The sequence below is a fragment of the Melozone crissalis genome, unplaced genomic scaffold (genome assembly GCF_028551555.1).
Source record: "Melozone crissalis strain CALT ecotype California unplaced genomic scaffold, PUWL_Pcris_2 ptg000063l_1, whole genome shotgun sequence".
NCBI lineage: Eukaryota > Metazoa > Chordata > Aves > Passeriformes > Passerellidae > Melozone > Melozone crissalis.
In genome coordinates this window covers 12992036-13019030 of record NW_026535841.1, presented here as the reverse complement: position 1 = coordinate 13019030, position 26995 = coordinate 12992036, and the positions used below count along the sequence as shown (strand labels likewise).

General features: G+C 55.5%; 3 protein-coding genes across 7 annotated transcripts in view; 1 reads left to right on the top strand and 2 right to left on the bottom strand.

Moving 5' to 3' along the window:
• PITPNM2 (phosphatidylinositol transfer protein membrane associated 2) overlaps positions 1-10945 on the top strand; it is a 123959-nt gene extending 113014 nt beyond the window's left edge. For all 5 annotated transcript variants that reach the window (XM_054289085.1, XM_054289084.1, XM_054289082.1 and 2 more), the window contains 7 exons: positions 2189-2305; positions 2972-3088; positions 3404-3552; positions 4182-4331; positions 4409-4592; positions 5822-5950; positions 6802-10945. In XM_054289085.1, coding sequence (XP_054145060.1) covers positions 2189-2305; positions 2972-3088; positions 3404-3552; positions 4182-4331; positions 4409-4592; positions 5822-5950; positions 6802-7128 — 1173 coding nt within the window. In that variant the 3' untranslated portion in view covers positions 7129-10945. The remainder of the gene's footprint in view (positions 1-2188; positions 2306-2971; positions 3089-3403; positions 3553-4181; positions 4332-4408; positions 4593-5821; positions 5951-6801) is intronic.
• Positions 10946-11877: 932 nt separating this feature from the next.
• On the bottom strand, positions 11878-16418 carry ARL6IP4 (ADP ribosylation factor like GTPase 6 interacting protein 4). The gene is made up of 6 exons (XM_054289081.1): positions 16368-16418; positions 14474-14671; positions 13804-14145; positions 13312-13429; positions 12132-12201; positions 11878-11970 (listed from the first exon to the last, which is right to left on the bottom strand). Exons 2-6 carry the CDS (start codon positions 14661-14663, stop codon positions 11914-11916), a joined length of 777 nt encoding a protein of 258 aa, XP_054145056.1. The 5' UTR covers positions 14664-14671; positions 16368-16418; the 3' UTR covers positions 11878-11913.
• A 580-nt stretch (positions 16419-16998) lies between these two features.
• OGFOD2 (2-oxoglutarate and iron dependent oxygenase domain containing 2) lies at positions 16999-22827 on the bottom strand. Its single transcript, XM_054288674.1, has 7 exons — positions 22563-22827; positions 22429-22485; positions 20365-20475; positions 19810-19909; positions 18998-19122; positions 18519-18773; positions 16999-17985 (listed from the first exon to the last, which is right to left on the bottom strand). Exons 1-7 carry the CDS (start codon positions 22683-22685, stop codon positions 17716-17718), a joined length of 1041 nt encoding a protein of 346 aa, XP_054144649.1. The 5' UTR covers positions 22686-22827; the 3' UTR covers positions 16999-17715.
• Positions 22828-26995: the final 4168 nt, after the last annotated feature.

Sequence of the window (26995 nt, the reverse complement as noted above, 5' to 3'; positions counted from 1 at the left end):
TAAAACCAAAGGGGAAGTTTTATGTGAATTTAACATGAATTGATAGGCAGAATGCAGTTCTCCATTTTGCCTTTCTAAGTTATTGTTGTCTCCTCTAGGAACTCATTGGGATTTGGTTCTCATTCCTGCAGCACAAAGCAGTTCTAGGGCCAGGAGAATGGGGATTGCTGGTGTCTGGAGTCTGACACCTCAGTTTTTATCAACATATATTTGGCCTAAAATTGAAATTTACTGTCTAAAACGTGTTTTTTCCCTAAAAGAAATATTTTCCCTTCAGTTCCTTGGGGATGAGGGGGAGTTATTTGCCTTAAAAACTATGAACTCCCCAGGGGATGACACTTAGAGCATGGAGCTGGAAAACAACAAAACTCAAAGCAACGCTGTGGTTTGTGTTGCCCACTTCGGCGCCGGGTTTGCTTTGCATTAGCTCAGCTGTTAAATCCTCCCTGTTCTCCTCCAGCCTCCTCTGCTGCAGCTCTCAGTTATTTATGATTCTGTTGGCAGACTTTCTTTCAGTGTTATCTTCCAAATAGTGTGAGAGCCATAAACAGCAGCAGTGTCAGTGCGCTGGTGGCAGCTGAGCAGTGCTGATAATCCTTGAGACCCTTCTCTTGCCAGGCTTGTCCAGGCTCTGCCTGCACTCCTGCCTGGATGGTCCCACACCCAGCCCAGCCTAACAGGGCAGGAAAGAAGAGAGAACTCTCATTGTGCACAAGGGGGAACAGTCATGACAGTCTCATACATAAAGTGTTCCACTTGGGAAATAGCCAGTTACTCAGGTTTCAGCCCAAACCTGGGTCTGTAGCATTGTGTGGCGTTTCAAACCTTGTGGCTTAAGTACCTGGAGGAACCTCTCAATCCATTCTAAGCCTGCTGGTGGCTGCCTGGGTAGTCTGGCATCTCCTTGCCCAGTGCTTGTCTCTGCTCACTCCTTTTTGCCTTGAGACCAGGGGTTTTCTCATCTTTTGTCTTCTCTCTGTCCTTCACCAGCACCACACAGCTGCTTCCCCTAATAAGGACTTGTTTCTAATGGCCTTTGAAAGTTACCTCTGGACAAAATGTAAAAAGAAGCTGTTGAATAGTTTTAGTCTCCAAAGATTAAATCTTGTTAAAACAAGCCCAGATAGAATTCAAAATACATTCCTGATTTAAATAATTTTCAGTAAAATTTGTTATTTTGTTTACATTGGATTCCATGAGCTCCTGCCCCAGCAAGCTCATCCTCCCTGGGGTCCTTTTTCCATTTCCCTGGATGAAAACCAGCTTCAGCTCTGCAGAGGGCTGGCCTGTGTCAGCCAAGCTCAGCTGGAGAGCTGCTGACCTTTCAGAACATGTTCAGGACCTTGTAAAAGAGCCCACATTTAGGAGGCCTCTTAATTTTTTGGTCACCAAGGACTGCTGGCAGTTTTGGAGTTCTATGTGCAGGGTTACCTCCCAGTCCTGCAGAGTCTTTGAGGTGTCCCCCAGCCTTTGGGTGTTATTTTTCCTTTTCAATTCTAGAAGTAGGAGCAACCTAGGTAGGAGTTAACCCTCCTCTCTCTGTGTTCCTGCCTCCCATCCCCATCCATGCCCTGGTGACAGGCAGGAATTGGCTGCTTGGCAGTGACGTCCCATCAGTACAAACTCCTGGAGTTCCATCAGCCAGGATGGACAGACAGACAGCCTGGGCTCTGCTTCACATGCAGCCAAGCCAGACCCCTGTGTGCCTCACAGGGGTCAGATCAGTGAGAGGAGCAAAAGCCACGGGACAAGAGTTGGGAATTTCAGTAGGAATTTGAAATGAGCTGAAGGAGCAGCATCTGTCAGCATGGGGCCAGTGAGAGCAGCTGGTGCTGGGTCTGTTGTGGAATGGGGAAGGTTTGTGTTCCCTGCAGGCCGTGGGAAGGAACCAAGGGATCCCTGGAGGAAGGGCAGGTATCTCAGTGCAGAGCTGTGTTTGAGTCAGTTTTGTACCTCCTGACAATCCAAAATCTGTATCCCAGGCAGGATTAGGTCAGCACTGGCCACAGGCTTTGCCAGTGCAGCAAAGGCCACTTGTCCTGTCAAATCTGCAAGGTGACAAACTCAGCAGCAAACTCAGGGGCCTCTCTCCAGGCACTGCCCTTCCTCACTGCAGGCCCAGGAGCTGCAGAACAGCCAGGCAGGAGGAGAGGGCTGATGCCTTTGGGGATCTGTCCTCCTCCTGCAGGTGATGAGACACGAGAACTCGAGTGTGTTGGAGCTGGATGGGAAGGAGGTGTCTGTGTTCACCCCCTCCAAGCCCCGGGAGAAGTGGCTGCGCAAGAGGACGAACGTGAAGCTCCGGGTAAGGGGGTTTGGGGCTGCACCAGCTGCTCTGGTTGGGGCTGCACAAACTGCTCTGAGGGTGTGGCACAGACAGAGGGCTGTGTTGCATTGCTGGGCTGTTTTAATGGTTATATCCTACCTGGGTGCCTGTAAAAGAGCAACCCTAAAGATGTGTGTCAGCAAGGTCTCCTCTTAGCCTCGAGTCTGTAAAACACAGGAAGCATTGGCTGTGGGTCAGGGAACGAGTGAGAATGGAACATCTTTCAAAGTCCCATAATACCAGTTCTCAGCTCAGTAAATGCCCTTTGTTCCCAGTAAAGTCTCCAGTTTCTGAGGGGGCAATTCTGTGCTCAAACTGAAACAATATCAGCAGATTTCTCTGGCAGCTGAGTCTATTTCCTCTTAATTCCAAAGTGTGAGAGTTAATAGGGAGTATCAGAACTGCACGTACAACCTTCCATGGAAATTGGCTCTTCAGCACTCCAATCCACCCATCAGTTCAGGGCACAGAGCTTCACCTCTGCCACAGGTCAAATTCTTTCCCAGAGCTGAGGGTGGAGTGGAGGGGGGGAATGGCACAGAGAAACCCATGCTCTAATTTGTCCAGTTATATTTGCCATTTCCCTGTGATGTTATCCATTGCTGCAAACTTAATTTTTTTTTTTTTTTCTCCTCCCCTCGTCAGAATGTCACAGCCAACCACAGGATCAACGACACCATTGCTAACGAGGATGGGCCCCAGACCTTGACTGGGAGGTTCATGTATGGTCCATTAGACATGGTCACCCTCACAGGAGAGAAGGTACCGTGTGTACTTGGGGGTGTCACCATGTGGTGACAACTGTGGGATAGAGGTAGCGCCTGTCAGTGCTCCCTTGGTGCCTGCTGGGGTTTGCTGCACTTGTGTCCTGGCCAGGTTCTCCTGCTCAGACTTGTGGGTGCCTCCCACCAGGAACAGCATTTGTCATCTCTGATGTTTGGGTGCTGCCCAGCTCAGATCCATGAATTGCAGAGGGTGCGAGCAGGACCAACCCCACTGCCACCCACAGGGGCTCGGGTGGGATGTCCCTGTGCCCAGCCTGTCCTCCTGGGGGTGACACAGCCTCGCTGTCCCCAGGTGGACATCCACATCATGACCCAGCCACCGTCGGGGGAGTGGGTGTACTTTGACACGGAGATCAGCAACAGCAGTGGCAGGATTTCCTACGTGATCCCCGAGGAGCGGCGCCTGGGCATCGGCGTCTACCCCGTCAAGATGGTGGTCAGGTGAGGGCCTGGGGCTTGCAGGAGGAGCAAAGAGGAATTGGAGGGCTGTAGAACATGGTCCCTCCTGTTCTGGGTGGGTTTGGAGCCTGCTTTGCCAGCAACAGAGGCAAAGCCATTTGTACTCTGCAGCTGTAAGGGGAAAATGCACATTTTGTTCACCACCAGCACGGGAATTGAGCTCCCGCTGCAGGAGCAGGTCTTCTGCACCACAGGGCCTCGTGGCCATCTGCAAAACTGCACGACTGAGCATATTTTAAAGACCATAAACTTGTCCTTGAGGGACAGGACTTTGTAATTGTGATGATTCACAGCCCAGGGCTCCAGCTCAGTTCTACTGCTGGTGTTGGGCTCTGGGAGGGGAAGGAGGGGAGCATCTTCTTGGTGGTGACCCCAGCAATGTTTTTCTGGGGGTAAGTGTTGAGTCTTTGCTGCCAAGGAGTGCTAATCCATCCTCACTTGAACATGAGACCCTCACACAGTGCCTGTTCCTGCTCTAACCGAGGGTGGCATCACTGTTGGAGCCTTTGGGCCAGATGTGGGAGCTGCTCTGGGCTCGTGGTGCTCCGCAGATCCTGGTGATGCCCTGTGGATATTTTGATGCCTCTGAACACCTGCATCCCTTCCCTCAGGGGTGACCACACGTTTGCTGACAGCTACATCACAGTGCTGCCCAAGGGGACGGAGTTTGTGGTGTTCAGCATCGACGGCTCCTTCGCAGCCAGCGTCTCCATCATGGGCAGCGACCCCAAGGTCCGCGCCGGGGCCGTGGACGTTGTAAGGTCAGGGCAGGGCCTGGGGTGGTTGATCTGACACTGACCCTGCTCTGCAATCCATTGACTCTTGCCTTTCCTTGCAGGCACTGGCAAGACCTCGGCTACCTCATAATCTATGTCACGGGCCGCCCTGACATGCAGAAGCAGAGGGTGGTGGCGTGGTTAGCACAGCACAACTTCCCCCACGGCATCGTGTCCTTCTGCGACGGGCTGGTCCACGACCCGCTGCGGCACAAGGCCAACTTCCTGAAATCCCTCATCACTGATGTAAGCCTGCCTCTGCTGGAATGGGAGCGTGGCACGGGGTTAGATTGCTCCTCATCCAACCACCACTGTCAGCACCGGGCTCTTGGCAGCAACGTGACCTGCAGTGGAAGATTAATCTGTTCATTTTATTTTCATTCCTTTATTGCTCCACAAAAGTGTCTATGCTGTTAAATTTTGTTGCCTCTGCTCTACGCTGCTCCATTTCATCACTGCTCCTCAAACCCCTAATGGAACTGAGGCAGCAGAGCCTCCCTGTCCCCCACACATGCACTTTTCTCACCTGCATGGTGGCTTTTTGGCTGCCTGTGGTGGGGACAGCAGGGCTGAGAGGGGATGGAGCTGCTGCAGAAATGGCTTTGCTGGGAGACTCCACAGAGATCTTCCAGGGGTTTGACCCTTGGGAGGTCTTGATATTGCTCAGCCCAGAGCCTCAGGGAAGCTCCAGATAGAACAGAGTTTTTTGTGTCTGCCAGGTGAAGGAGCTGCCAGTGTCCCAAGCACTTTCCCTGCCTTGATTTGCAGGAAAAGCCTGTCCTTAACTTTCTTAGGCTCCCTTTTTGGCCTGAGTGTCAGTGGAGGGAGCAGCTGGCTCTCAATTGCTCTCTGGTCCTCCACAAGTTTGGGACCACGGTCAGAAATTCTTTTTCCATCTCCCTGACCTGTGGTTCTGGGCTCAAAGCTGGCCAGTGTGTGGTGGCACCAATGTCCACACCTCCCCTGCCAGCCCCTGCTCCAGCCCACTACAGGAGGGGTTGTCCAGGAGCTGCTCTCTGTTTGGAGTAGAGGCAGAGGTATCCCTGAAAAGCAGCAGGTTTTGCTGCCTGTCCCTTCTCCCTCTGCCCAGCAGGTAACAGCAGCTTGGCTGTGGAGGGGAACATTCCTGGCTAATGATTCCTGCACAGGTTTGCAACTCCTCTCCCCCAGTGACAGCAGGGAAGCGTGCAGCATGTGCAGCATCCTTGCCCCCTGCAGACCTCAAGGGAAGGCCGTGGACCAGCAAGGGGAGATCTGCTCTTGTATTGCTGTCACTCCTCTTGTCACGGCCTGTAAACATGCCCAGCTCTGTTAATTAGCACTTCCCTGGGTGGTTCATTATCTAGCTGGGAACTTGCATTAGTTCCAGTGACCCGAGATTCCCACAAATGCAATTGGAAAAGCCAAAGCCCAGCCTGCTCAGCAGCGTGGGGTGCCTGTGTGTTCTGAGCCCGTGCTGCTCTCTGTCCCCCCAGCTGCACATGAGGATCCACGCGGCGTATGGATCCACCAAGGACATCTCTGTGTACAGCTCCATCAGCCTCCCACCCACGCACATCTACATCGTCGGCCGACCCACCAAGAAGCTGCAGAGCCAGTGCCAGGTAGGAGCCAGCCTGGCTGAGCCCTGGAGCTGCTGCTCCCCTGGGAGGGAGGTGGGAATTTGGTCATCACAGATCTGGTGACTGAGCAGGGCAGGAGCTGTCCCAGGTAGCAGGGCCACATCATGGGTCTGAGTGGTTCCAGGGCAGATAAGGGGGTTGGTCCTTCTGTAGCAGCTGGGAGTCACGGGGGGAGGCCGAATTGAGCGGATTTTCGGGTTGTGGGTAGAATGAGGCCTAATAGGGGTAGTGCAGGAGTTTGGGAAGGAGTGGGAAGTTGTTGGATTTCTCAGGTGTTTGTGGCAGAGACCAGTCATACTGTGCAGAGGATAAGTCCAATGTCTCCAATTCGGTTGTAAAGTACAGCTTGAAGGGCAGGGGTGTTGGCTTCTGCCCGACCATGTCATCAGCTGATTGGAAGGAAGGACACGATTCCGACTCCTTCTCAGCCAATGAACAGGACAAATGGGTTGTTGGCGATGATTAGGATGAGTATAGCGATTAGGAAGAATAGTAGGTAGGTGAAAAATTTTGTAATGTAAGGGTCTGAGGCCATATATCATGTTGCAAATTGTAGGATAGATCATGATACAAATAGTGCAATGGGGAAGAAGGTAAGGGAGTAGAAGTCTATTTTTAGGCTGAGGGGGATTTTGAAGTTTATAATGAACTTTCATTCCCAGAAGGAGGTGAGGCTTTCTGTTCCGGAGTGGATGTAGATTGTTAGTGGGATTAGGCTGATTAGGAAGGAAGTTTTGACTTCCCAGAGAACCTGGCAGAGTGAACACCTCTGGCTGCCAGTGGCTCTCAGGGAACCGTGTCCCACCCCTGTAACGCCCACCGTCACCCCGCAGTTCATCACGGAGGGCTACGCGGCCCACCTGGCGCAGCTGGAGTACAACCACCGCGCACGCCCTGCCAAGAACACGACGCGCATGGCGCTGCGCAAGGGCAGCTTCGGGCTGCCCAGCCAGGCCGAGTTCCTGCGCAAGAGGAACCACCTGCTGCGCACCATCTCCTCGCAGCCTGCCGCGCACCGGCCCGAGCGCACCCAGAGCCAGTCGGACAGCGACAAGGACAGGGACAGGGAGCGCAGCCAGCGCAGCATGAGCATCGCCACGGGCTGCTGGGGCCGCAGCGCCGCGTCCCGGCTGGAGTCCGGCCTGCTGGGGCAGAAGTAGCCAGGCCGGAGCCGGGATTGTCAGCTGCAGCCACTGGAGGAGAAATAAAGGGAAAGAGGGACGAGGCCGGTGTTTCGGGCTGGAAGGGTAAATATGGTGCTACTCTAAACCACGGTGTTCTGGGAAGAGATGGGATGTTCCCCACACGGAACGTGCAGGCCTTGCAGCGGGAGCGGGAGCCCGAGGAGCAGCTGGAAATCGGGGGGGAAGTCTCCAGGTCAGGACGGCGCTCTCTCCTGCCTCCTCCTCTCATCCAGGGTCAGTGACTGTAAATAGGTGCCTCCTCGCCTTGTTAGCCATCACACGGTGACCGAGCGCTGTCCTCAGAGCCACAGAACAGGGCACGAGGCTGGGGGAGCTCGTTCTGGGCTGTCCCGGGAGTCAGGTGGGGGCTCTGGGGTTGGGGACGCCGCTCCCCCGGCCCCAGCGAGGGATTTGTGCCAGGCAGAGCCACCGAGAGCTTTCCCTGGACAGAGAGCTCCACGTGCAGCCACTTTCTCGAGGGGCTGGTGCAGTGCAAAGCTGAAGCTGCATCGAGGCCAATGGCAGAGGCAGAATGTCGGCAGATTCGTGCCCAAAACAGCGGGGTCATTCTTGTTATTACTGTTATTTTTTAAACAGATCTTTTAGAAGCCGATGGAATTTAATGTGGTGACCTATTAAAAGAGGAATACAAGCTATTTTGTTTGAGCTGTTACAAACCTCAGACACTTAATTGCTGTTAAAGTCTCCAAATAGTCTCGCTATGTATTATTTCCGGCAAGTAACCACCATATATTTGGAAGCAGCTGAAGGCACTCAGCAGCTGGATTGCATTGCAGTTCTTCTCATCCAAATGCAGGGTCTGACTCTCTCAACGTCCACCTCTGAGACCTTTCTTCTTCCCAGGTTCTCTCCAAGTTCAGTAGCAGCTTTCATGGGAACCAGACTCGCTTCTTATACCTATAGTTACTGAACTGTAAAACCTCATTGTTTTTTGCACTGATGATTTTTAGAATGGAAACCTGTTACCATCTCATGTAGCTACACCAGTGTTTGTAGTGCATGACAATGAAATATCGCTAAGCCAGGGTGTGTGTGGATACCTATACATATATACACACACACATATATATATATGTATATATTTAAAAAACCAGAAACAATCTGTGCAGAAGTTTTTCCAGCAGTAAGGAGACTGTAAGGAAGTGTGCCAACAATGTCAGGCAACCTTAAGAAAAGGCCATATCTTAATTTTTCTGGTGTGTTTCTCAGTGGATGTGCCTGAGGCACTGGGTTTGTGCTGCTGGAGCGAGCTGGCGGGCGCATGGCAGAGGGCTGGCACCCCAGTGACACCCAGACAGGGACAGAGAACAGTGCCTGGAGCCAGGGCTTGCCAAAAAGCCCCTCAGTCCTGTCCCTGCCGGGGCCAGCAAAGGTTCCCTCCTTGCACACACCTCCTGGGGCAGAGGGGCATCCACACAGGGGTTCCACGGTGCCCATTCAGACTCCAGCTGGCCTCTTCACGTGGAGATTTTCTAGTCCTACTGAGCTCCCTGTGTGTAACCCTGCTTTCCCCACCACACTCTCCTGTCTTTATATCACTTTCTACTTACGAGGATCTTATTTATACCAGAGAATTTTTTAGACTGGCTGCTTCATTTTGTTACCAGTTTCAATAATCACGGTGCAGGACGGCCGCACTGAGACACTCAGCACTGTGAACGCTGCTCTGCTCGCTGCCTCTGGGCCACGGTGGACAAATCCAACTCATCCAACTCCTGTGTTCGTGGTGTGGAGGGTCCAGGCCGAGGCAGAGCAGGGACAGTGCGGAGCTGCCGCCGGCATCAGAGCCCCTGGAGCGCTCAGACCCGACTGCAAAACGTTTAACCACTTCTCTTTGGTAATTATCCGAGTACAGAATGTACCTGATGACTTTTTGTTACCAGAAACTGACTTCCCTTTCTGCTGACTCAGCGTGGCTCTCTCTGAATGTACATCCAGAGCTTTTACTGGGTTTGGAAACAATGAGAATTTGTCCCAGCTTTTTGCTAGCCGAATGTTCTATCAAACAGATGCCATCTGAGTAGGAAGCCAAGCCACAATCCATCCTGTGAAGTCACCAAACCACATCACTAAATAATTTCTGCAAATTTGGATATGGCCTTTGCAAAATTCACCTCTCCTCCAAGTCCAGAACCGAGACATGACCTGTACATTTTCCAGTTGACGAGATGTTCACATTTTCTTATGTGTAGATAGTGTAAAACAGAGGCGAATGTAAATGTTCAACATAAAAAGTGGATATATAAAATTGAAAGTTATTTATTTATGTAGAGGGAAAAAAAATGTCTGGAGGGACTTGAACCTTCAGGGTTTATTAATATTTTAAAAATGTAGCTTTTTGTTTCAGGCATTATGTACAAAGCAATTATTTTATGGACCAAGTTTAATGTAACTGTCAATGAATGCAGAAGTGCAATATGATACTCACCCTCTCCATCACGTCATGTTTTAAACAGCTCCTGACCAGTTAGCCTGACAATCACAGCACCTCTGTCCTCATCCTTTGTTGAGCTTCTTGAACCTTGCCCGGGTCCTTCCCCGGGCCCCCATCCGTTGCCATTGTACGGATCCAACACGGAGAAGCAATTGTAGAGCAGGGCCTTTATTGCTGCAATAACTCCCTGGGAGGTGGGTGGAGTTACCAGGAAATAATGATGCCACTAAGTTTTTCCTCACCAACTCAGTCCATCCCCGTCTCCATCGCTCAATCCTCAGCCGCCCCCATCTGGCACTCATCCCTCTGAAGCAGAATCCACACTGACAGAACAATAGCAATAGTTTCACTCTGTGTTTATAACCTGTTTGTCCCAAGCTGTTTTGGAGAGCAGTGCACGTGACCCGATGCCTTTCCACGTGGATGGAAGAGGATCCCTTTGGACGTGGTGAGGGAAAGATGAATGTAAATTCCATCCTTACTAAAGGGGCACTGTCAGGGTAAAGACCTAATTTATTCTTGTTAGGAGTAACTTGTTTGCTTTGAAAGGAGAGAATGGGAAGTTTATTGTCCTCCTCCCTGGGCCGTTGTCTGGGCAGCCCTCGGGGACAGCCCACGTCCTGTTCTGCACATCAGCACAACACAGCCTCGGGCTTTGGGGTTGCTTTTCTGTTTCCATGGGAATCAAACTCTGCTGCAGAGCTCAGATTTTTTACAAAAAGCAGCTTTTTATATTACTGCACCCTTAGGCCGGACTTTCTACCTGATGCTGTCCCTTTAAAGTCTTTTAAAAAACCAGAGAGAGGAGCCCGTGCATTCCCTCCTAGTCGTTTTCCTGGGTTTGCTCAATCACTCAGTCAGATGAGGCGAAATCCTAATACCAAAAACCATTTACAGTGTCAGGGGCACGAGCCCAGAGCAGGAATCAGCCAAAGGGTCACCACCACCCTCCCAGCAGCCGCCGTGCTTGCTGTAACAGCCCCTTCTTCAGGTATCGCCACTGTTTGCTGCATTTCCTATTAGTTCTAGAAGCCTTACGGTCCCCTAACTCTGCCTGTTGATACCCTCAACTGTCAATTTTATATTCCAACAATGTTAGTTATATTTTATTTATAAAAACTTGCTCTAGGGGTACCAGCTGTGCGTGGGGAAGCAGCGGGGGATGCCCGAGGGCGCCGGGGCCGCCCCGCGTGTGCCGTGCCCGTGACTCGCGTGTGTGTGGCAAACCTTGTGTACAACTTCCTTCTCCTCCTTGCTGTTAGTGCATCGTTCCAATGCCTGGTGTGCTTCGTGTACAGTACCATTGTGAGTTACACAGATTAAAGAAACGGGAAGGCTTTTCTCTGTCTGCTTTTTTTGGGCTGGGGGAGTACTCCAGGAACAGACAAGTCATCAGATGTGAGCAGGTGCCAGTTTAATGGAGTTACAGCCATGAACAGAATGAGGAAATCCTCTGTGGAGATCAGTCCTGCAGGACCCATTTGTCCTTTAACCCATTTGTCCTTTTCTTTTTTACAGTTTGCAGATTTATGGACTTCCCAGCAAGGGAAAAGGCTGCTGTGCTTGCTTCAGAGCAGCCCTGGGCCCTGAGCAGCCCAGAGCCCTGTGCTGTGGGGAAGGGACACAAGTTGCATGCAGGAGCAGAGAGCAAGGCAAAGCCACCCCTGCACAAAGCACACCTGCACAGGTGCCAGTGCAGTGTGCCAGGTCAGTGCTCCCCTACCCGAGGAGGTGAAGCTGCAGGAGGGCTGGGAGAAGCCCTGGGGCACAGTGGAGGGTGGCACTCAGGGCTCAGAGGAGCTGCAGCCTGAGCAGAGCCACAGCCACTCCTTCTGAGCAGGCTCAGGGAGTGCAAAGGGTCTGTGAGCCAGATCCAGCAGGGAAAGGGCCATGGGCAGCCCCTGAGGGGAAGAAGTGGCAGCCAGCTGTGTTTGGTGGCCCTGGTACACCCTGTCCTGGCCACAGCATTGGCTCCTGCCCCCCAAAGCCCAGAGCACCCTGAGGTGCTCAGCACCCTCGAGCCTGTCCCCTGGGTGCTGCTGAGCTCCTCCAGCATCCAGAGGAGCATTGGGGCAAATGGCTCAGGTGCATTACAGGCACACTGGCCTGAGTGGGACAGGGAGGGGAGAAGCTGTTTACTGGGAGAGGAGCCACTAAAGTCACTCTCCTTCCCAGTCAGTAACTTACAGAGCAGCTGGAAAGGGCCCCTGGGGAACACCTTGACACGGTGCTGTCTGCGTGCTCCAGAGGCTCCCCCGGGCTGGCAGGGGCACAGGACGGGCTCCAGGGCTGGCTGGGGCCTGCCCTCACTGCAGCATCCCCGTCCTCACCTGGAAGGCCAGCCCATCCCCACGGGTGGCTTGCTGCAAGGGACACACAGCACTCACAGCACTCCCTGCCAGGCCTGCAGGGCCACCAGCACCACCCGGGGGCCCTGGCAGCGCTGCAGGCTCAGCTCATGCCCAGGGTGGGAACACAACCCCTCTGGGTGCAGCAGCTCCCTGGCTGTGCCCAGTTCCCCTACCTTGTTAATCTCCTTGTGTCTCTCCTTGCTGACGATTTCTTCCAGGACTTCCCCGTCCCCCTTAATGAGCCTGCAAGACAAACACAGGCCCAGGAGCCCTGAGGGTACTGGCCAGGTCCTGCAGCTGCAGAGGTGTGACCTGCTGTGCCCCAGCTCCCCAGACCAGGAGCAGGAGCTGGGCTGATGCACCTCCAGGCAAGGCCAGGGCTGACCCACCCCTGACACTGCATTTTGGGACTTTGTTTTTGTGTCAAGCTTAAACAGCACAGCAGCTTTGCCATTGCTCCCGTGGGATTAATGTCACCACACTGCAGCAAGGACAGGAGTGCTCCCCTGAGAGCTGAGGGCCAGCTGGCTCTGCCCCAGGCTGTGGGCACTGCCTGCTGTGTGCAGTCAGCCACACTGGCACAGCAAACACTTCTAATGAAAGCATCCCCTACAATCCACAGTGCCTCAACCCATGCAAAACCTCTTCGTTTTTTCATAGAATTCAGGTGTGGTCCTGGCTGCCCCAGGAACCTGCAAAGCCATTCAGGAACAGGAGCCAGTTTGGGCCTGAAATGCAGCCAGGCTGGGGAATATCTTGCTGAGCAAATTCCAAGCAGCGTTGGAGGCGGCTCACACCTCCAGACATGAGCAGGAATTTAATTGTCTTCATTATGTGCCTTACAGGGAACCGACCTTTGTTCCACACCTCCCTGAGCCCTGCAGGCTGCCTGCTATTTTAAGACTGGACTTGTCATACCCAATTCTCTTCAGCATGACGTTTTCTGCTTGCTGAGAAGATGCAGTTTATTAAAAACTGGGTCATTTCTATTTGGCAGCTAAAGGAATTTGGGTTTGATCACTGTCTGTAACCCCACAGGGCACATGCTCCTCACTCCCACCTGGGTGTTACCAGGGCCCAGGGCTTTGGAGCTGAAAGGTGAGTGGATGCAGCAATGGGATACTGGGACACAGCCCAGAGTGCCTTGTGTGCACACAGTTCAATGCTTTGGTGTCACTGTGTCACTTTCTGGGTAAGTCACACCAGGCCTGATGAGGAGGGAGCTGTGAGGGGTTGGCTCAGGCTGAAGGGGTTCAGGTGTGGTGCTGCAGTGCCATGGACAGGCATCCCCCAGGCCCCCAGCCCCCCCAGCCTGGATGGGAATCTCCCATGCCCCTGTTCCCAGGGCCATACCTGGTTCTCCCTGTCTCGGGATCCAGCACTCTCCTGATGACGCTCTGCCTCGCATCCCACTCCTCCTTTGTCATTGGCTTCATGGCCTGGATCCGGGACTTCTGCTCGTCTGTCAGAGCTGGGTGCAGGGCTCAGTCAGAGCTGTGCTCCAGGACAGGGCCCAGCACAGGGCTGCAGCCCATGGACAGCATCCCACACCCCATTCCCAGGGTGTGGTGACAAACCTCCCAAAGAAAGGGACACTTCACATCCCTTTGGAGCAGCTTTGCCAGGATTTACTGCTGACTGTGTCCTTCCATTTGGCCTCTGTTCCCCACTATAAACCACATCCTGACACTTTACAAACCAATGAGTGTGGCTCAAAGGTGGGCACTGTACACAGGAGGGAAGGGAGCTTGGGGCTCCTCCCTGCACCCAGCCCTGCTTCCCTCAGACACCCCAGATGGAAAGGGACCAGCAGAGGCTCCCCCAGGAGGGAAAGAGCTTCATTACCTGGCCCAGAGTCCACCACTGACTCCTTCTGCCACTGCTCCAGCGAGGGGCCAGGCACCTCTTCTCCCTTGGCTTTCTCCTCCTTGGCCTTCTCCTTTGCCTTCTTCTTTGATTTCTTCTTTATTTTTTTCTTCTTCTTCTTCCTCTTCTTTTTGTCTTTCTGTTTCACTCGCTTTTTTTTGCTGTCTTGACTCTTCTTTGCTTTGGAGTCACTGTCACTGGAGTCATCAGAAGAGGAGCTGGAGGAAGAGGAAGATGAGGAAGAGCTAGTGGACGAAGGTGTCCCAGAGGAAGAGGTACTGGCCTTCCTCTTCTTTTTGTCCTTTCCTTCCTTCTTCTTTTCTGCAATTCACAAGAAGAGTGTGAGAGGAGCAGCCCTGGCCCTGCAGAGCAGAGATGTTGTTCTTTACCCCCCTCCCAGCCTGGATTCTTTCCTGCCTGGAATTCCCCTCTGTGCCCACGTTAACCCAGGATGCTCTGTGGTACCAGGGCAGCTCAGGGAGGGGCTGAGGGCTCTGAACTTGTCAGAATGAGACCAAAGTGGGCACAAAGTGCAGGACAAGGTGACAGACACCAGCTGAAACCAGGGACCCTCTTCTCCCCCTGGGCCCTCTCTGTGCCCCTGCCCCAGGGACAGGTGGTGTGAGCAAAGGCTCAGGGGCCTTCCCACCTTCCCTGGCTGCTGCCAGGCTGGAGCTGTGTCCATGAGAGCCAGAGATCCTCTTCCTCGATGGAGAGCTGCTGCCCTGCTGCGAGTCCTTGCTGCTCTTCCTCCTTTTCTTCTCCTTCCTCTCCTGCCTGCTCCGGGAGCCGCTTCTGCTCCGGCTCCGCGAGCGCTTCCGTGAATGCCCGTGGGCCATGGCAGCTCCTGGGGAAAGGGGAAAGGAGGGGTCACATCAGAGCCACGGGGGCACCAACCCTGCCAGCAGCCCCAAATCCTTCACTGCAGTCTGAAACAGCAGCCAGGAAAACCTGCTCCAGGTAACCTCCCTCCCTGCTGATCCCCCATCACAGCCTTGGGAATTCCACCAGCCCCCAGCACCAAGCCTGGGCAGGGAGCTGGCACAGGGACACCCTCAGCTGCCTCAGACCAGTGTCCCCAGGCAGGTTTCCCACCAGGAAATCCTTCCAGCAGCTTTTCCCTGCGCTCCTGCTGTTTGTCCCTGGAGGACTGGGCTGACCCCGCTGGGGCAGGCACGGAGCAGGGCTGTGCCTGTGATCACGCCATGGTCACCCCATGGCACCAGGAGCCAGCAGGAGAAGCTGCACCACAGATGGACCCAGGCAAGGGCTGATGGACACTGCAGCCACAGTCAGCAGAACAAAATGTCCTCCCTGAGTCAATCCCCCGTTACTTAAAATGCTGCGAGCAGGCACAAGCCAAGGGGAAGGATGAATTTTTAATATTCCAATTTACTCTTAGAAAACAGATGATGCACTGAGCTGCTCCCCCTGTCCATCAGCCCCAGGGATGCCGGCGGCCCCAGGGCAGTGTGATCCATGCTCTCATTAATTTAAAAACAAACTGGCACCGTGGGCAGAGCAGGAGCTGGGACGCTTTCTCACAGCCACCTTCCAACCAGCACATTTAATGAATTGTTTGTTTACCACCTCAGCATTCCCAGGCAGCAATTTGGATTTGCTCCCGAGCAAATCAGACCTTTGATTGATTTCCATAGGGAAATTTCAATCAGGGAAAAAACACAGAACCAATGAGAGCCATTAGGGGCATGCAGGGAAGGATGAGAGGATGAGAGTCCTCCATGCACACACACCCAGCAGCTGCCCCTTGCACGGGGCCTTGATGGGGCAGCGTTTGGGACTTGGATCTTTTCATTCTGGCTGTGGCAGCAGGAAAAACCACTGTTATACATGCACAGCAACAGGAAAAACCCACTGTTATACATGCACAGCAGGAGGATCATGGATCTGGTGCTGGGCTCAGTAGCATCCCAAATGCACCCCAGCAGCATCCCAGGCCGGCTGAGCCCCAGGCCGGGCTCTCACCTCCACCATGACCCGGGCGGGGCCCACAGCGACTCCTCCGGCCCGCCCAGCCCTGCCCAGCCCCGGCCCTGGGCGGTTGGAGGGGCTGTGCCTGCCCTCACCCCGGCACGGGGAGCCTGCGAAACGCGAGGTGCGCTGGCCCTTTAAGAAATCGTGCAAGGTGCGCTGTCCCTTTAAGAGTTCAGCACAGGGTGCGCTGTCCCTTTAAGAACTCAGTAAGAGGTGCGCTGTCCCTTTAAGAGCTCAGCACGATGTGCTCTGGCCCTATAAGAACCCGTGCAAGGTGCTCTGGCCCTTTAAGAGCTCAGCACAAGGTGCGCTGGCCCTTTAAGAGCTCAGCGGGCGCGCTATGCGCGCGCGGCTCCAGGCGCGGCCCCTTTAAGTGCGCAGCTCTTTATCAGCCCCCCCAGCCCCGGGGCCGCCGCAGCGCTCGGGCCTGTTCCCCCCGCCCGGCGCGCCCTTCTCCGGTGTCCTCAGCCGGCCCGGCCCGGCCCGGCCCGGCCCCGCCCCGCCGCAGGTAAGAGGAGCGGGAGGGAGCGGGAGGAGCGGGGACTCACCGGGCCCGGTCCCGCCGCCCCGAGCGGGGCTCCCGCCGCCGGGGCCGCGCTGGCCGCCTCCCGCCTCTGGTCCGCCGCGCGCGGGGCCGGGCGGCAGCCGGGCCAAGCTCTTTGGTTCCGGGGGCCGCCTCGCCCGGGCCGCAGCTCAGTTTTTGGGGAGGATTCGAGCAGATTTGGAGCGCTCGCGTTCCAAGTGAACTAGGTAAAGGCTTCGAGACTGCTTTTCTTGCTAGCAACTCCTCGTTTAGATACAACGGCCGGTTTCCTTCCCCGGTGTAATTTTAATGAGCTCTGCTAATGAGCAGCTCATCAGCGCCCTGTGCTGAAACGCAGCGGGGCCGCTGGGAGAGCTCAGGGAGCACCTTCAGTGCGAGTTGCTCCCGGTTCAGCACAATCACCGACGGGACTGCCCTCGTGCTGTGACTGCTGCTCTGAACACATCCATGGAAAAGCCCCTCAAATTCAGCAGCATCTATCGAGTATCGAGTTAATTTTCCACACAGAAATCAGACGATATTTGGCTGGTTTTAGTTTGTTTAGGAGATGGAAGAGTCACGAGCTTTCAGCCAGCTGGAAGGAAGGAGGGGAAAGCCTCAACCCTTCCAATCCATCAGTTCTGGGGGATCTTGGTGCCAAATTCAGCAGCCCCAGGCCTTGTCTGCTGCTGCACCCAGCTTGGCAGAGTTATTTTATATTTTCACTGGCTCATGTAACCAAAGCAAAGTTAAATGTACATCTCATCCTCCTCTGGGAAGTTCTGCTGTGCTGCAGGTAGCTCCCAGAGCTCTGCCTCTGCTTAATAAGGTTCACCAAACCTTTGAAAGGGAAGTTTGTGCTCCCAAGGAGCGTTGGGAGATCCCTCAGCCCCCCTGGGGGATCAGTGCTGCTCCTGGGGATTGTTCTGAGCCTGGGTTACACAAATACCCAGTGATGGCAATTCCCAGCAGCTCACTATGAACCACCTGGGTCTCATTCCTGAGCAGATCCTCCCGGCCCGCTCAGCAGCAGAGGACAGGAGCCCTAAGAACAGCCCAGAACTGGTTTATTGTCCCGTTCTGCCCCATTTCCAGCGGGCTCGGGGTGCTGCTGTTGGCAGAGAGGCCAGGGAGCTTTGGCTGCTTTCCTGGAGCACTTGGAGATATTGAGAGAGCTCCTGCAGGGAATCAGAGCTGGGGTTTCTGTGCTTGCAGAGTCTCCCAGTCCCAGCCCGAGCCCTCAGGAGCCGAGTTCCAGCTGGAATCCTGGCAGGGCTGGCTTTGCACCCCTTCCCGAGGTCAGAGCTGCTCCTTGTGCAGCCTGGGAGGTCACGGAGGAGCTTTGGGCAGCTCGGTGAGGGGAATCCCCCCCGCTAGCCCAGGGCACACACACTGACAGTCTCGGGCTGCTCCTCCCCCTCGGTGAAGCCGTCCCCGAAGCCCTCGGCCGGCACCAGCTCGGGTTTCCTGCGGCACATGGGGCAGAGGCGGTTGCGCACGGCCGATGATCTCATCCACACGATGAGGTTCCAGCGCTGCCCCGAGGCGATGGGCAGCGCCCCGTGCATCTGCCCCCCTCGGTGCAGCAGCCCCCGGCCCCACACGTGCTCCACCTCGATGTACCGGGGCACCGGGCTGGGGTCCTGCAAGGGCAGGGGGATTTGTGTCACACCAGCAAAGCCCTCAATGGTTGAAATTTGTCACCTCTTACCCACAGCACCCAGGCAGCACCACGGAGAGGGCAAAGCCTCATTCCCAGTGCCAAGTTCAGAGGGAATTGAGAGAGATTCAAGCAACCCCCCCCACTTTTCACTGCTGTGTGAGAGCTTCTACCCCTCTCTTGCCCTAAAAACAGGTGCTAGAGATGAAGCTTGAAGTCACATCTGAAATAAATCTCTCCCTCAGCACCTCCCTGCTCACAGTTTCAGATGTGGAGAGAGGGGATGGTTTGTCTCCAGTTTTTACTGCAAAGCTGCATCAGCCCTCTCTTTAAAATACTGAATATTGATATTGGATGTGGGAATATTGCTACAAAAGAGGCTCCTGTATAGCCAAGCCATGGGGAAGGGACAGAGCAAGTGTGACTGTCAGAAGTGAAGAATTGTTTTGTAGGACACAGTGGATGCCTGGCAGCTGAGGGATGAGGAGGGAGAGGTGGGTGGGACGTGCTCAGTACCTCGTTGAACTCCCCAAAGTACAAATTTCCCTCTGTGAATTCTTTTCCCAGGGAAACGTTCAAGGTGACCTCGGCGTTGTCGTAGTGGGAGCTGAGGTCCAGGTCCTGGTGCAGGGCGTACTTGACGGCGAAGGCTCGGTGGCTGTCCAGGCAGGCCCCGCCCAGCTCCGGGTACAGCAGCGCCGTCAGCGGCCGCAGCCGCTCCCGCAGCGGCGTCAGGAGCCGCTCGTCCATGCCCAGCTCGCCGAGCAGAACCTGCGCCAGGACAGCGCGGGGAGCAGCTCAGCTCAGCAGCCCCTCAGAGCTCTGCCCTCCTCCTGCCCCAGCTCCAGGGCTTTGGAGCAAAGGGGAAAGGAAGGAGGATCAAGGTGGAGAGGGATGGGGGGAACACAGAGTAATAAGATTAAAAGGTGAGTGTTCTTTAAAAACTCTCCTTGATTGAAATTTGGAGGAAGAGAAGCACAGGGGATGAGTCCTACCCCGTAGTTGTTCATGGTGTTGGGCCTGCCCTTAGGCATGTCTGACTGCTCAAAGTTCTCCAGCTCATCCAGCAGGGCCTGGCAGAACTGCTCTGTGAACACTGGGAGCCGATAGATCCTCTTGTCTGTCAGCACAGGGACAGAGGGACAGACGTGCTGGGGACGTTCCCAGTGCTCCTGCTGGCAGGGACAGCACAGCACCCACAGCCTCCCCCTGTGCTGGGACCATTCCCTGGGTCAGCCCTGGATGCATTTGTTGTTTTTCATGCTGGTCCCTCATTTCCACAGCAGAAGGTTCTGTCTGGACCTGGTGCCCTGGATAAATGCAGGAGCTCTGCACACAGACATTGCTGCCCTTTGCCTTGAGGGAAGGAGGCAGCTCTGCCTCTCCCCCTGTGCATCTTGGCAGCTTTTCTGGTAGGCAGGGAGCTTCACTGCTGCCTCCAGGGAAGCTGGAAACCCAGCTCTCCTTTTCAAAGACTGAAATCCAGGCTGAAGCTGTTTCAGCCCAGACTAACCCACAGGAACTGTCTGCAATGGGAAAGCACCCAGGGAGGAAAGCCAAGCTCCCTGGGCTCCTGGTGAGGTGTGGAACAAGCAAAACCCCAGCCCTGCTGCAGCTGGAGCCCCTGGTGAGACATCAGCAGGATGGAAAGCAGAAAACAGGCTCAGATCCAGAGCTGCTGCCTCTCCAGAGCCCCTCCTGAGGCAGGAGGAACAGCCTGTGAGCCTCAGCTGTGCCACAGCAGAGCTGCTCCACACGGGGAACAGCTCTCACCAGGGAGCTCTGAGATCAGAGGTTGTTTCTTTACCTGAGAAGGACTCGAGGTAGCTCAGGAGGCCCTGGAGATCAGCACCTGGAGATGTGCAGAACCTCTCGATTTCCAGAAACTCTGGGGCCAGGAAGGAGTCCTGGTGTCAAGGGAAGGATGGGAAAATCACACAGAAACACGATCAGAGGGAAATGGCTCCCAGGGAAATGCCCAGTCCCTGGGGAGCAGGGCTGAGCACACCTGTGTGATTCCACAGCAGGAAATGCAGAATTGGCTCTGCTGCTTTACCTGCTGGGGCAGGGCAGCTGCTGCTTGCTTTGGTTCGTGGCTTTTTTAGGAGTGACTGGCCAGATTTATCACAGACATGACAGGAAAGAGCCTTTCCTGGCTGGAACACCAGGAACCTTGCCTGGAGACCACACTGTGCTGTTTTTAAAGTGTTAAATCCAGTTTTTGTATGCTACACCTGTGTTTTAATTCAGTGCAGCTTTAGCACTGTGCAGTCCCGAGGAGAGGGGGAAACAAACTGCAAAAATAAAACTCTCAGGTGATTTTTTTTCTGGGTGCAAAAGGGATTCCAAACCTCCTGTGTACCTGCAGCGTGTACACCTCTGGGTGTTTTGGTTTGTAGCACTTGGAGATGATGGCTCTGCGTTCCACTGACTGCTGGGGTAGCTGTTTCCTCCTCTGCACTTCTGCCTCAATCTGCAAGTGAACAACAGAGCACACTGTCAGACATCAGCAGGGCTGAGGGAAACAGCTCCAGGAATCTGCTCCTTGTTTCAATCCAGTTATTTGTGTTTGGGGGCACCTCTGGGACACAAGAGTGTTTGGCTGAAAAAGTGACTGAGGACTTTTCTGTGGAAGTGCCAAGTGGAGCTGTGAGCTCTCAGCCCTTTCAGGCATTCTGACACCTCCAGAATCTGGTTTTTGTTCTGGCAATAGAGGCATTGTCCAAAATAAAGACATTTGCTGGGAGTGAGACAAGTGCTGTCATGGAGGGATTACTGCTAAGTGTGGTGCAGACAGGCTGAGCTGCCCTTCCAGAGCAAACAGCTGATCCAGGCAGCTCCTCCCGTTCATTTCCCCCTCACCAGATTCATTTGTAGCAGTCCTCACCGAGGAGAGAGTGAGCAGCCATTCCCCAAGCAGCTCCTGTGCTCATTCCCTTTCCCTCAGTCCCTGAAGGTCTTGGGATCCAAGCAGACAAATCCAAAAGATTTCTCAGCTCCCTTCCTCTTTCTCTCCCTCCCAGCCCCAAGGTCACAGGGCAGGGATCTGTAACCCAGCACTGCCTAAAAAATCAGAACTGAGTTTGAAGTGGGAAATTTGGACTGGAATTGCTGCTGGACAGGGAGAGCTGTGCCCTCCCCAGCCAGGGACAGCCACTGTCATCTGCTTCCTGCCAGCATTGAATGACTCCTATTGGTTTGTGTAATTTCTAAGTCTCCTCTATGATGTTTATATTGATACATAAACTTTGTATGCAGGTCTGAGCAGATCTGCAAAGAGCCCAGGTGATTAAAAAGTGCTTAGGACCGAGGTGATTGTAGATTATAAATTAGGATCTTGTTTTATAAATTCTGGATCACATTGCTTGTTGTGCTCCATTGATTCTGCCTGAGGAAATCCTGTGCTGTTCTACTCATAAATTCTCTGCTGTATGAATCATAATTATCCAGTTAATAAAGCTTTAATTACAGTATGATTTACAGCCATCATCATTCTGCCAAGAATTCTTTAAAGAACCTGTCTGTCCCCTTGGTGTCAGGTGACATTGGAGCTAGTGAGGGACTGATCCCTGTCCCTGGCCTGGAAAGAAGCAGAAATTCCGTGATAAAGGGTGAATTTCTGCAGGAACCCATCTCGGGGCTGCCTTTAAAAACGATTAGCACAGAAAGGGACGAGGAAAGACAAAGGAGGGCACTGGGAGGCAGCGGGGTAAATCCAGGGAGGGAGCGGCTGGGATGTGTTGACTGACAGGATTTAATCGCAGGGTGGCGGCTGAATAAACTCCGCGCTGAAGGCGCCCGCGGGGAATTCTTCCCTGGGGACTCCGCCCGGCCCCGGGCTGGATCGGGACGCGGTGCAGGAGTCGAGGGGCTCCAGCAGGGCCCGAACTCCCGAGGGGACCGAGCCCCGGTGTGGGGAACCCCCGGGGCTGAGGGGATCCCTGAGGGGTCCGGGGCTCCCCATCCCCTCCCCGGCCCCGGGAGATGCCCCAGCCCGACCCAGGAGGGACCGGGATGGGCAGAGGGACGGAGCAGCTCTGCAGGCAGCAAAGGCTGGCAGGGCTGGGGTGCTCACCTGGGCAGGAGGAGCTTTGGGGTGAGCTTAGGGTGGCCCTGCAGGGGCCGACAAAAAACCATGGAGAGAGACGATTTCCAAGGGCTGGAGTCACAGGACACAGGAAATGGCTTCACACTGACAGAGGACAGGCATTTTGGGGAGAAATTCCTCCCTGAGAGGGAGGTGAGGTCGCGGCACAGGGTGCCCAGAGCAGCTGTGGCTGTCCCATTCCCAAGGCCAGGCTGGAGCAGCCTTGGGACAGTGGGAAGTGTCCCTGCCACGGCCAGGATGAGTTTCAATGTCCCTCCGCACCCAGCCCATCCCGGTGTCCCGAGTCCCCGGTGGCCGTGAGGGGCTCCCGCCGCTCACCTCCCTCAGCACCTCCTGGAACTGCTCCTCGCTCCGGCAGCCGCGCTCCCGCAGCGCCTGCAACACACGGGCCCGTCACCGCCGCGGCCGCCGGCCCGGCCCGCTGCCCCCGGCCCGCCCGGCCCCCGCGCTACCCGGCCGTGGTCCCGGCGGAGCTGCGCCTCGTCCCGGTACCGCACGTGGAGCCCAAACCGCCCCACGAAGATGTTGTCGGTGAAGAAACAGGCGCACCCGCGGAACGGCCGGCCCGCGGACATGTTTCCTGCCGGAGAACGCGTCTCGGTCCTGCCCTCAAAGGGCTCCGCTTCCGTCCGCGGGAGGGCGCATCGGCAAATTCCCAACCGCGGCGAAAACGGAAAGCGGCGGAAACGCCCGTTCTCCCCAGTTTTACGCTCGGTGTTTTTGTCATCTCCGTGACGCCACCGCGGCCCTGTCCCGCAGCGCGGCCGCTGCCCCGGGGCCGGGCCGGGCCCGCTCGGAGCGGCAGCGGCCGCCGAAGGTTCTTTGCAGACGCTCCCTAAGCTGCCCCGGCGGGGGCGCGCGCGGGCGGCGGGGGCGCGCTCCGGGGGCGCGCGCGGCGGGCTGAGCGCGGCCCCGGCCCGGCCCGGCCCGGCCCGGCCATGGACGCGGCGCTGCCCGAGGCCGAGCGGGAGGTGGTGGTGGCGGCCGAGCCCTGCGGCCACGGCAGCAAGTTCGAGGACATCTACAGGCTGCTGGCCGAGGGCTGCTTCCCGCCCAGCTTCTGCTCCATCAAGAGGAAGAACCTCAAGCGCTACGCCCAGAAGTTCGTCGTGGACGGTGGGGACCGGGGGTGGCGCGGGGCTCTCGGGCTGCCCCGGGGGGAAGCGGGCGGTGCCGGCCCCGCACACCGGGGGGATGGATGGATGTGCCGGAGGCTCGGCGTGGAGAGGGGATGGGGTTTCTGGGCAGCGCCATCGCGGCCGCCGCTCCCCGGGCCCGGCACCGCCTCACGGGCACCGAGCGGGCTCGCGTCAGCACCGGCGCTCCACGGCTGCCCCGTGGGGACCGCGGTGCCTTTGTGGTAACGGAGGATTTCACACAGTCCTGGGTGCAGAAAAGCTCCGTGCGTGGGGGTGTTTCCAGTTTCCAGGGGCAGCAGGAGCTGCCCAGGCAGCGCAGCAGGAGCCGTGTCCCAGCTGGGTTCCCCACTGTACAAAATGAGCCTTTTCTGGCGGCTCTGGGAGGGCGGTGTTACAGCCAAACCTCTGGCACCCGCAGGCGGCTGCCTCTACTACGTGGGACCCAAGAAGGAGGAGAAGCGCGAGGTGATCGTGGACCCCGAGCGGAGGCGCCAGGTGTTCCTGGAAAGCCATTTCACCGAAATCGGGAACCACCTGGGCCAGAAAAAGACCGTGCACCGCATCCAGAGCCGGTACTACTGGCTGGGCATCGTGAAGGATGTTGTGGACTGGGTGAGTGGAGAGCAGTGACCGTGTCCGTGACACCGGTGCTGGCAGCAGGCCCGAGGCAGCAGCCACAGGAGCGCTGGTGCAGGGGTGATGTCATTGCCTGGGCATGTGCTGGGAAACCACACACCGAGCTCTCTGCAGGTGAACCTTGCAGCGTCCCCAGGCAGCTGGGCAGCCTGGATGTCTTCCCCTGAGTGTCAGGAAGCCTCCTCAGCCTCCTCGTGCAGTTTTGGTCAGCATGGCAGTGTGGGGTTGTTTCAGACAAGTTGCTGAGTCCACCTTTGGGCAGTTTGGATTCTTTCCAGAGCTGCCCAATTCCCTAAACTATGGCAAGAGGAGGATCTCGGTGTCTGCTCAGCTGCTTTGCCTCGCCTGTTTCATTGCTGGCAGCTCCCTGCAGCAGGACTCTGCAGCACTGTGGTTTAAGGAGTGTGCTTGCATTGCATGGTCTGAGCTCTTCCAGCGTCCTAGGGCTGAGGATTTCTCTAACCAGCACTAGGAGGTCAAAATACAATAAAAATTCGCCTGGAAACTGGGTGAGAAATAGCTTAGCTGTAGGCAACGTTGAGAAATTTGGTTATTGTGTCAGAGAAAGCTGTCAGGTGAGCCTTGAGAAAGGTGAGATGCGTCAGCCTGTTGTGTTTCGCCCTCTTTTTTTCCTGCACCTCGTTATTTTCTTGGGAGAAGGGAAAGTGCTGAGCCCTGCTGTGTGTCTCACGGTGCAGTCTGAGTCTGACAGGATCCATCAGCACGTTCCCAAGTCCTTTGATCCCTCTTTTTTCTCTCCAGATCAAGATGTGTGAAACGTGCCAGAACGCGGAGCACAACAAGAGCGTGACGCGGAAAGCCCGGCCCGTCAGGGTGGAATCCCCCTGGGAAGTGCTGGGATTAGACATCCACGGTGAGTGAGTGTGAATGTCTCAAGTGGCTCTCGGGGCTCCTCCCTCCGGCCGGGAGCGTGGCAGACCTGCTGCCACACGCACCGAGGGAGAGCTGCCGCTGCCTCTGAGGAGGTGCCAAGGAGGCCACAGCAGCCGCCCAGGCTGCAACCCGATCCCTGGGCTTGGCTGGGCTCCCTCTGCACACACCGTGAGAGCTGTGGGCGGGCTCTCTTCCCCAGAACTGAGGCTCCCATGGGTGTATTTTTGCTGACCAAGGTCACCAAAAATGTTCTGGCCAAAGGACATTGCAGAAGAGAGTCGTGGTCACTTCTGCAGCAACTGGGTTTTTCACTTTGCCCATTTGGGGGATATGAGGGCATCATATTGATTTTTTTTTGATGGCTGTTTATGCAGGGCCTTTTCCAGAGACAAGCCAGAGCAACACACACGTCCTGCTTGTGACTGACTACTTCACCAAGTGGGTGGAGGCTGCTCCTCTGCAGAAGAAAGATCCTTTCTCGGTGGCTAAAGCCCTGGCTACTATTTTTTACAGGTGGGCTCCTCTGCTGTTGGTTACTTTACACCTCTGCAGTTGCAGAAATACCTGGTGTCCTCAGCATGTTTTCCTGTGAGATCAGGAACTCTCTCTTCTTCATGCAGTGGCTCTTTACAAAGTCCTTGGGAAGAGCCTGCTATCCTCCTGTTATGGGCAGAGAAGAAAGAGGCAGAAATGTTTCTCTGAGTAGCCCGAGGCCAGGGGAGCTCTGTCCCAGTTCTCTGCAGAAGCTTTAAAGCCATTCCCAGATTTCTCCTAGAAAGTGTTTGTGTCACCATGTGACATTGTCCTTGTGGAAAACAACGTGGGGCCAGTGGAGATTTGAATTCAGAGCAAGAAGCTGCTCTCATTTCTGCTGCTGCCTCATCATTCCAAAGCAAACGGGCGTGGCTGGTTTGGAGCAGAGGGACCAGCAAACCTCTCTGCTCTTGGGGAGGTCACAGCAGCCTCAATAGCACCAGCTCCACTGGAGGGTCCTGTCCCCTTCCTTTCCATTTGCACCCATAAAGATGGAACTCCTTGGGCTCTGCCTCAGCTGATGGAGTAAAACCAGCTGTGTGTCCTCTTCCTGCCCAGGTTTGGCGCCTCCAAGAACATTTACACCAGTCAGAGCTGGGACTTCTGCGAGGAGGTAGGTGTGCTGTGGGCTGGTTCAGGGGGAAGCAGAGTGACCTCCAGCAGGTTTTTAGGGACAGTGTGACCTCCAGCAGGTTTTTAGGGACGGTGTGACCTTCAGCAGGATTTTAGGGACAGTGTGACCTTCAGCAGGATTTTAGGGACAGAGTGACCTCCAGCAGGTTTTTTGGGACAGTGTGACCTTCAGCAGGTCCTGCAGGCAGAGCTGTGATGTGCTGTGTAGTGGGGGCAAGGCGCTGATCCTGCCGTATCCCTGCCCCTGTTGGGAGTGGGAGCTGATTTGCCACTGCTTTCACCATGGCAGGGATTTGAGGTTGTAGATACAGTGGTGCAAGTATTCCCTGCTTAGAAGGAAAGAGCATGTGCACGAAATTCCAGCCCTACCCTGGGATTAATCCAGCTTCCCAGTGCTGTGGAGAGCTTCAAGCACGAGAGCTGTCATTGCAAAACATTTTCCCAGGCTCTAATTTTTCTGGGGAACGTTTTCAGACTGGCACAGGGCAAACAGTGCCTGTCCTGGCACAGGGGGCAGTGCCTCTCCTGGCACAGGGCAAACAGTGCCTGTCCTGGCACAGGGGGCAGTGCCTTGGAGGCTGCTGTGGGGCTGACACGCCGTGATCTCCGTGTTCTCCCAGGTCAGCCGGCACCTGTGCGAGCGCTGGAACATCTCCCAGCTCCTCACACCCACAGAGCCCACAGACCCCCCCAGCCCTGGTGAGCACAGTGCTGAGGTGCTCAGGGCCTCCATCTGCAGCGTGGTGAATGAGAAGCCCAGCGAGTGGGACGCACACCTGGACCCCGTCCTCTTCGAGTTCCGCACCGCGGTCAACTCGGCCACCAAGTACAGCCCCTTCTTCCTCATGTTCAACAGATACGTGTGCCTGTCCTCAGAGGTAACTGCCCGGCCCAGGGGAGCCCTGCAGGAGCTCTGTCACTGCCGTGGGTGCAGAGTAACTCCCAGTCTGTGCCTTGCAGGTGGATTTTGTCAAGGACTCTAAAGAGCAGGGGGCTGGCTCCGGTAAGGCCGACGGCCTCCCGCCGTTCACAGCCACGGTGCAGGAGCA

Coding starts and splice junctions, on each gene's coding strand:
- ARL6IP4 (XM_054289081.1), bottom strand. CDS start 14,663: ATGGCCCACGGGCATTCACGGAAGCGCTCGCGGAGCCGGAGCAGAAGC. Junction 12,202..13,311: donor CCCGAGACAGGGAGAACCAG/GTATGGCCCTGG, acceptor TTTGTCTTGCAG/GCTCATTAAGGGGGACGGGG. Junction 11,971..12,131: donor GACACAAGGAGATTAACAAG/GTAGGGGAACTG, acceptor TGTCCCTTGCAG/CAAGCCACCCGTGGGGATGG.
- OGFOD2 (XM_054288674.1), bottom strand. CDS start 22,685: ATGTCCGCGGGCCGGCCGTTCCGCGGGTGCGCCTGTTTCTTCACCGAC. Junction 19,123..19,809: donor CTACCTCGAGTCCTTCTCAG/GTAAAGAAACAA, acceptor CTGTGCTGACAG/ACAAGAGGATCTATCGGCTC. Junction 17,986..18,518: donor ACTTTGGGGAGTTCAACGAG/GTACTGAGCACG, acceptor CTGCCCTTGCAG/GACCCCAGCCCGGTGCCCCG.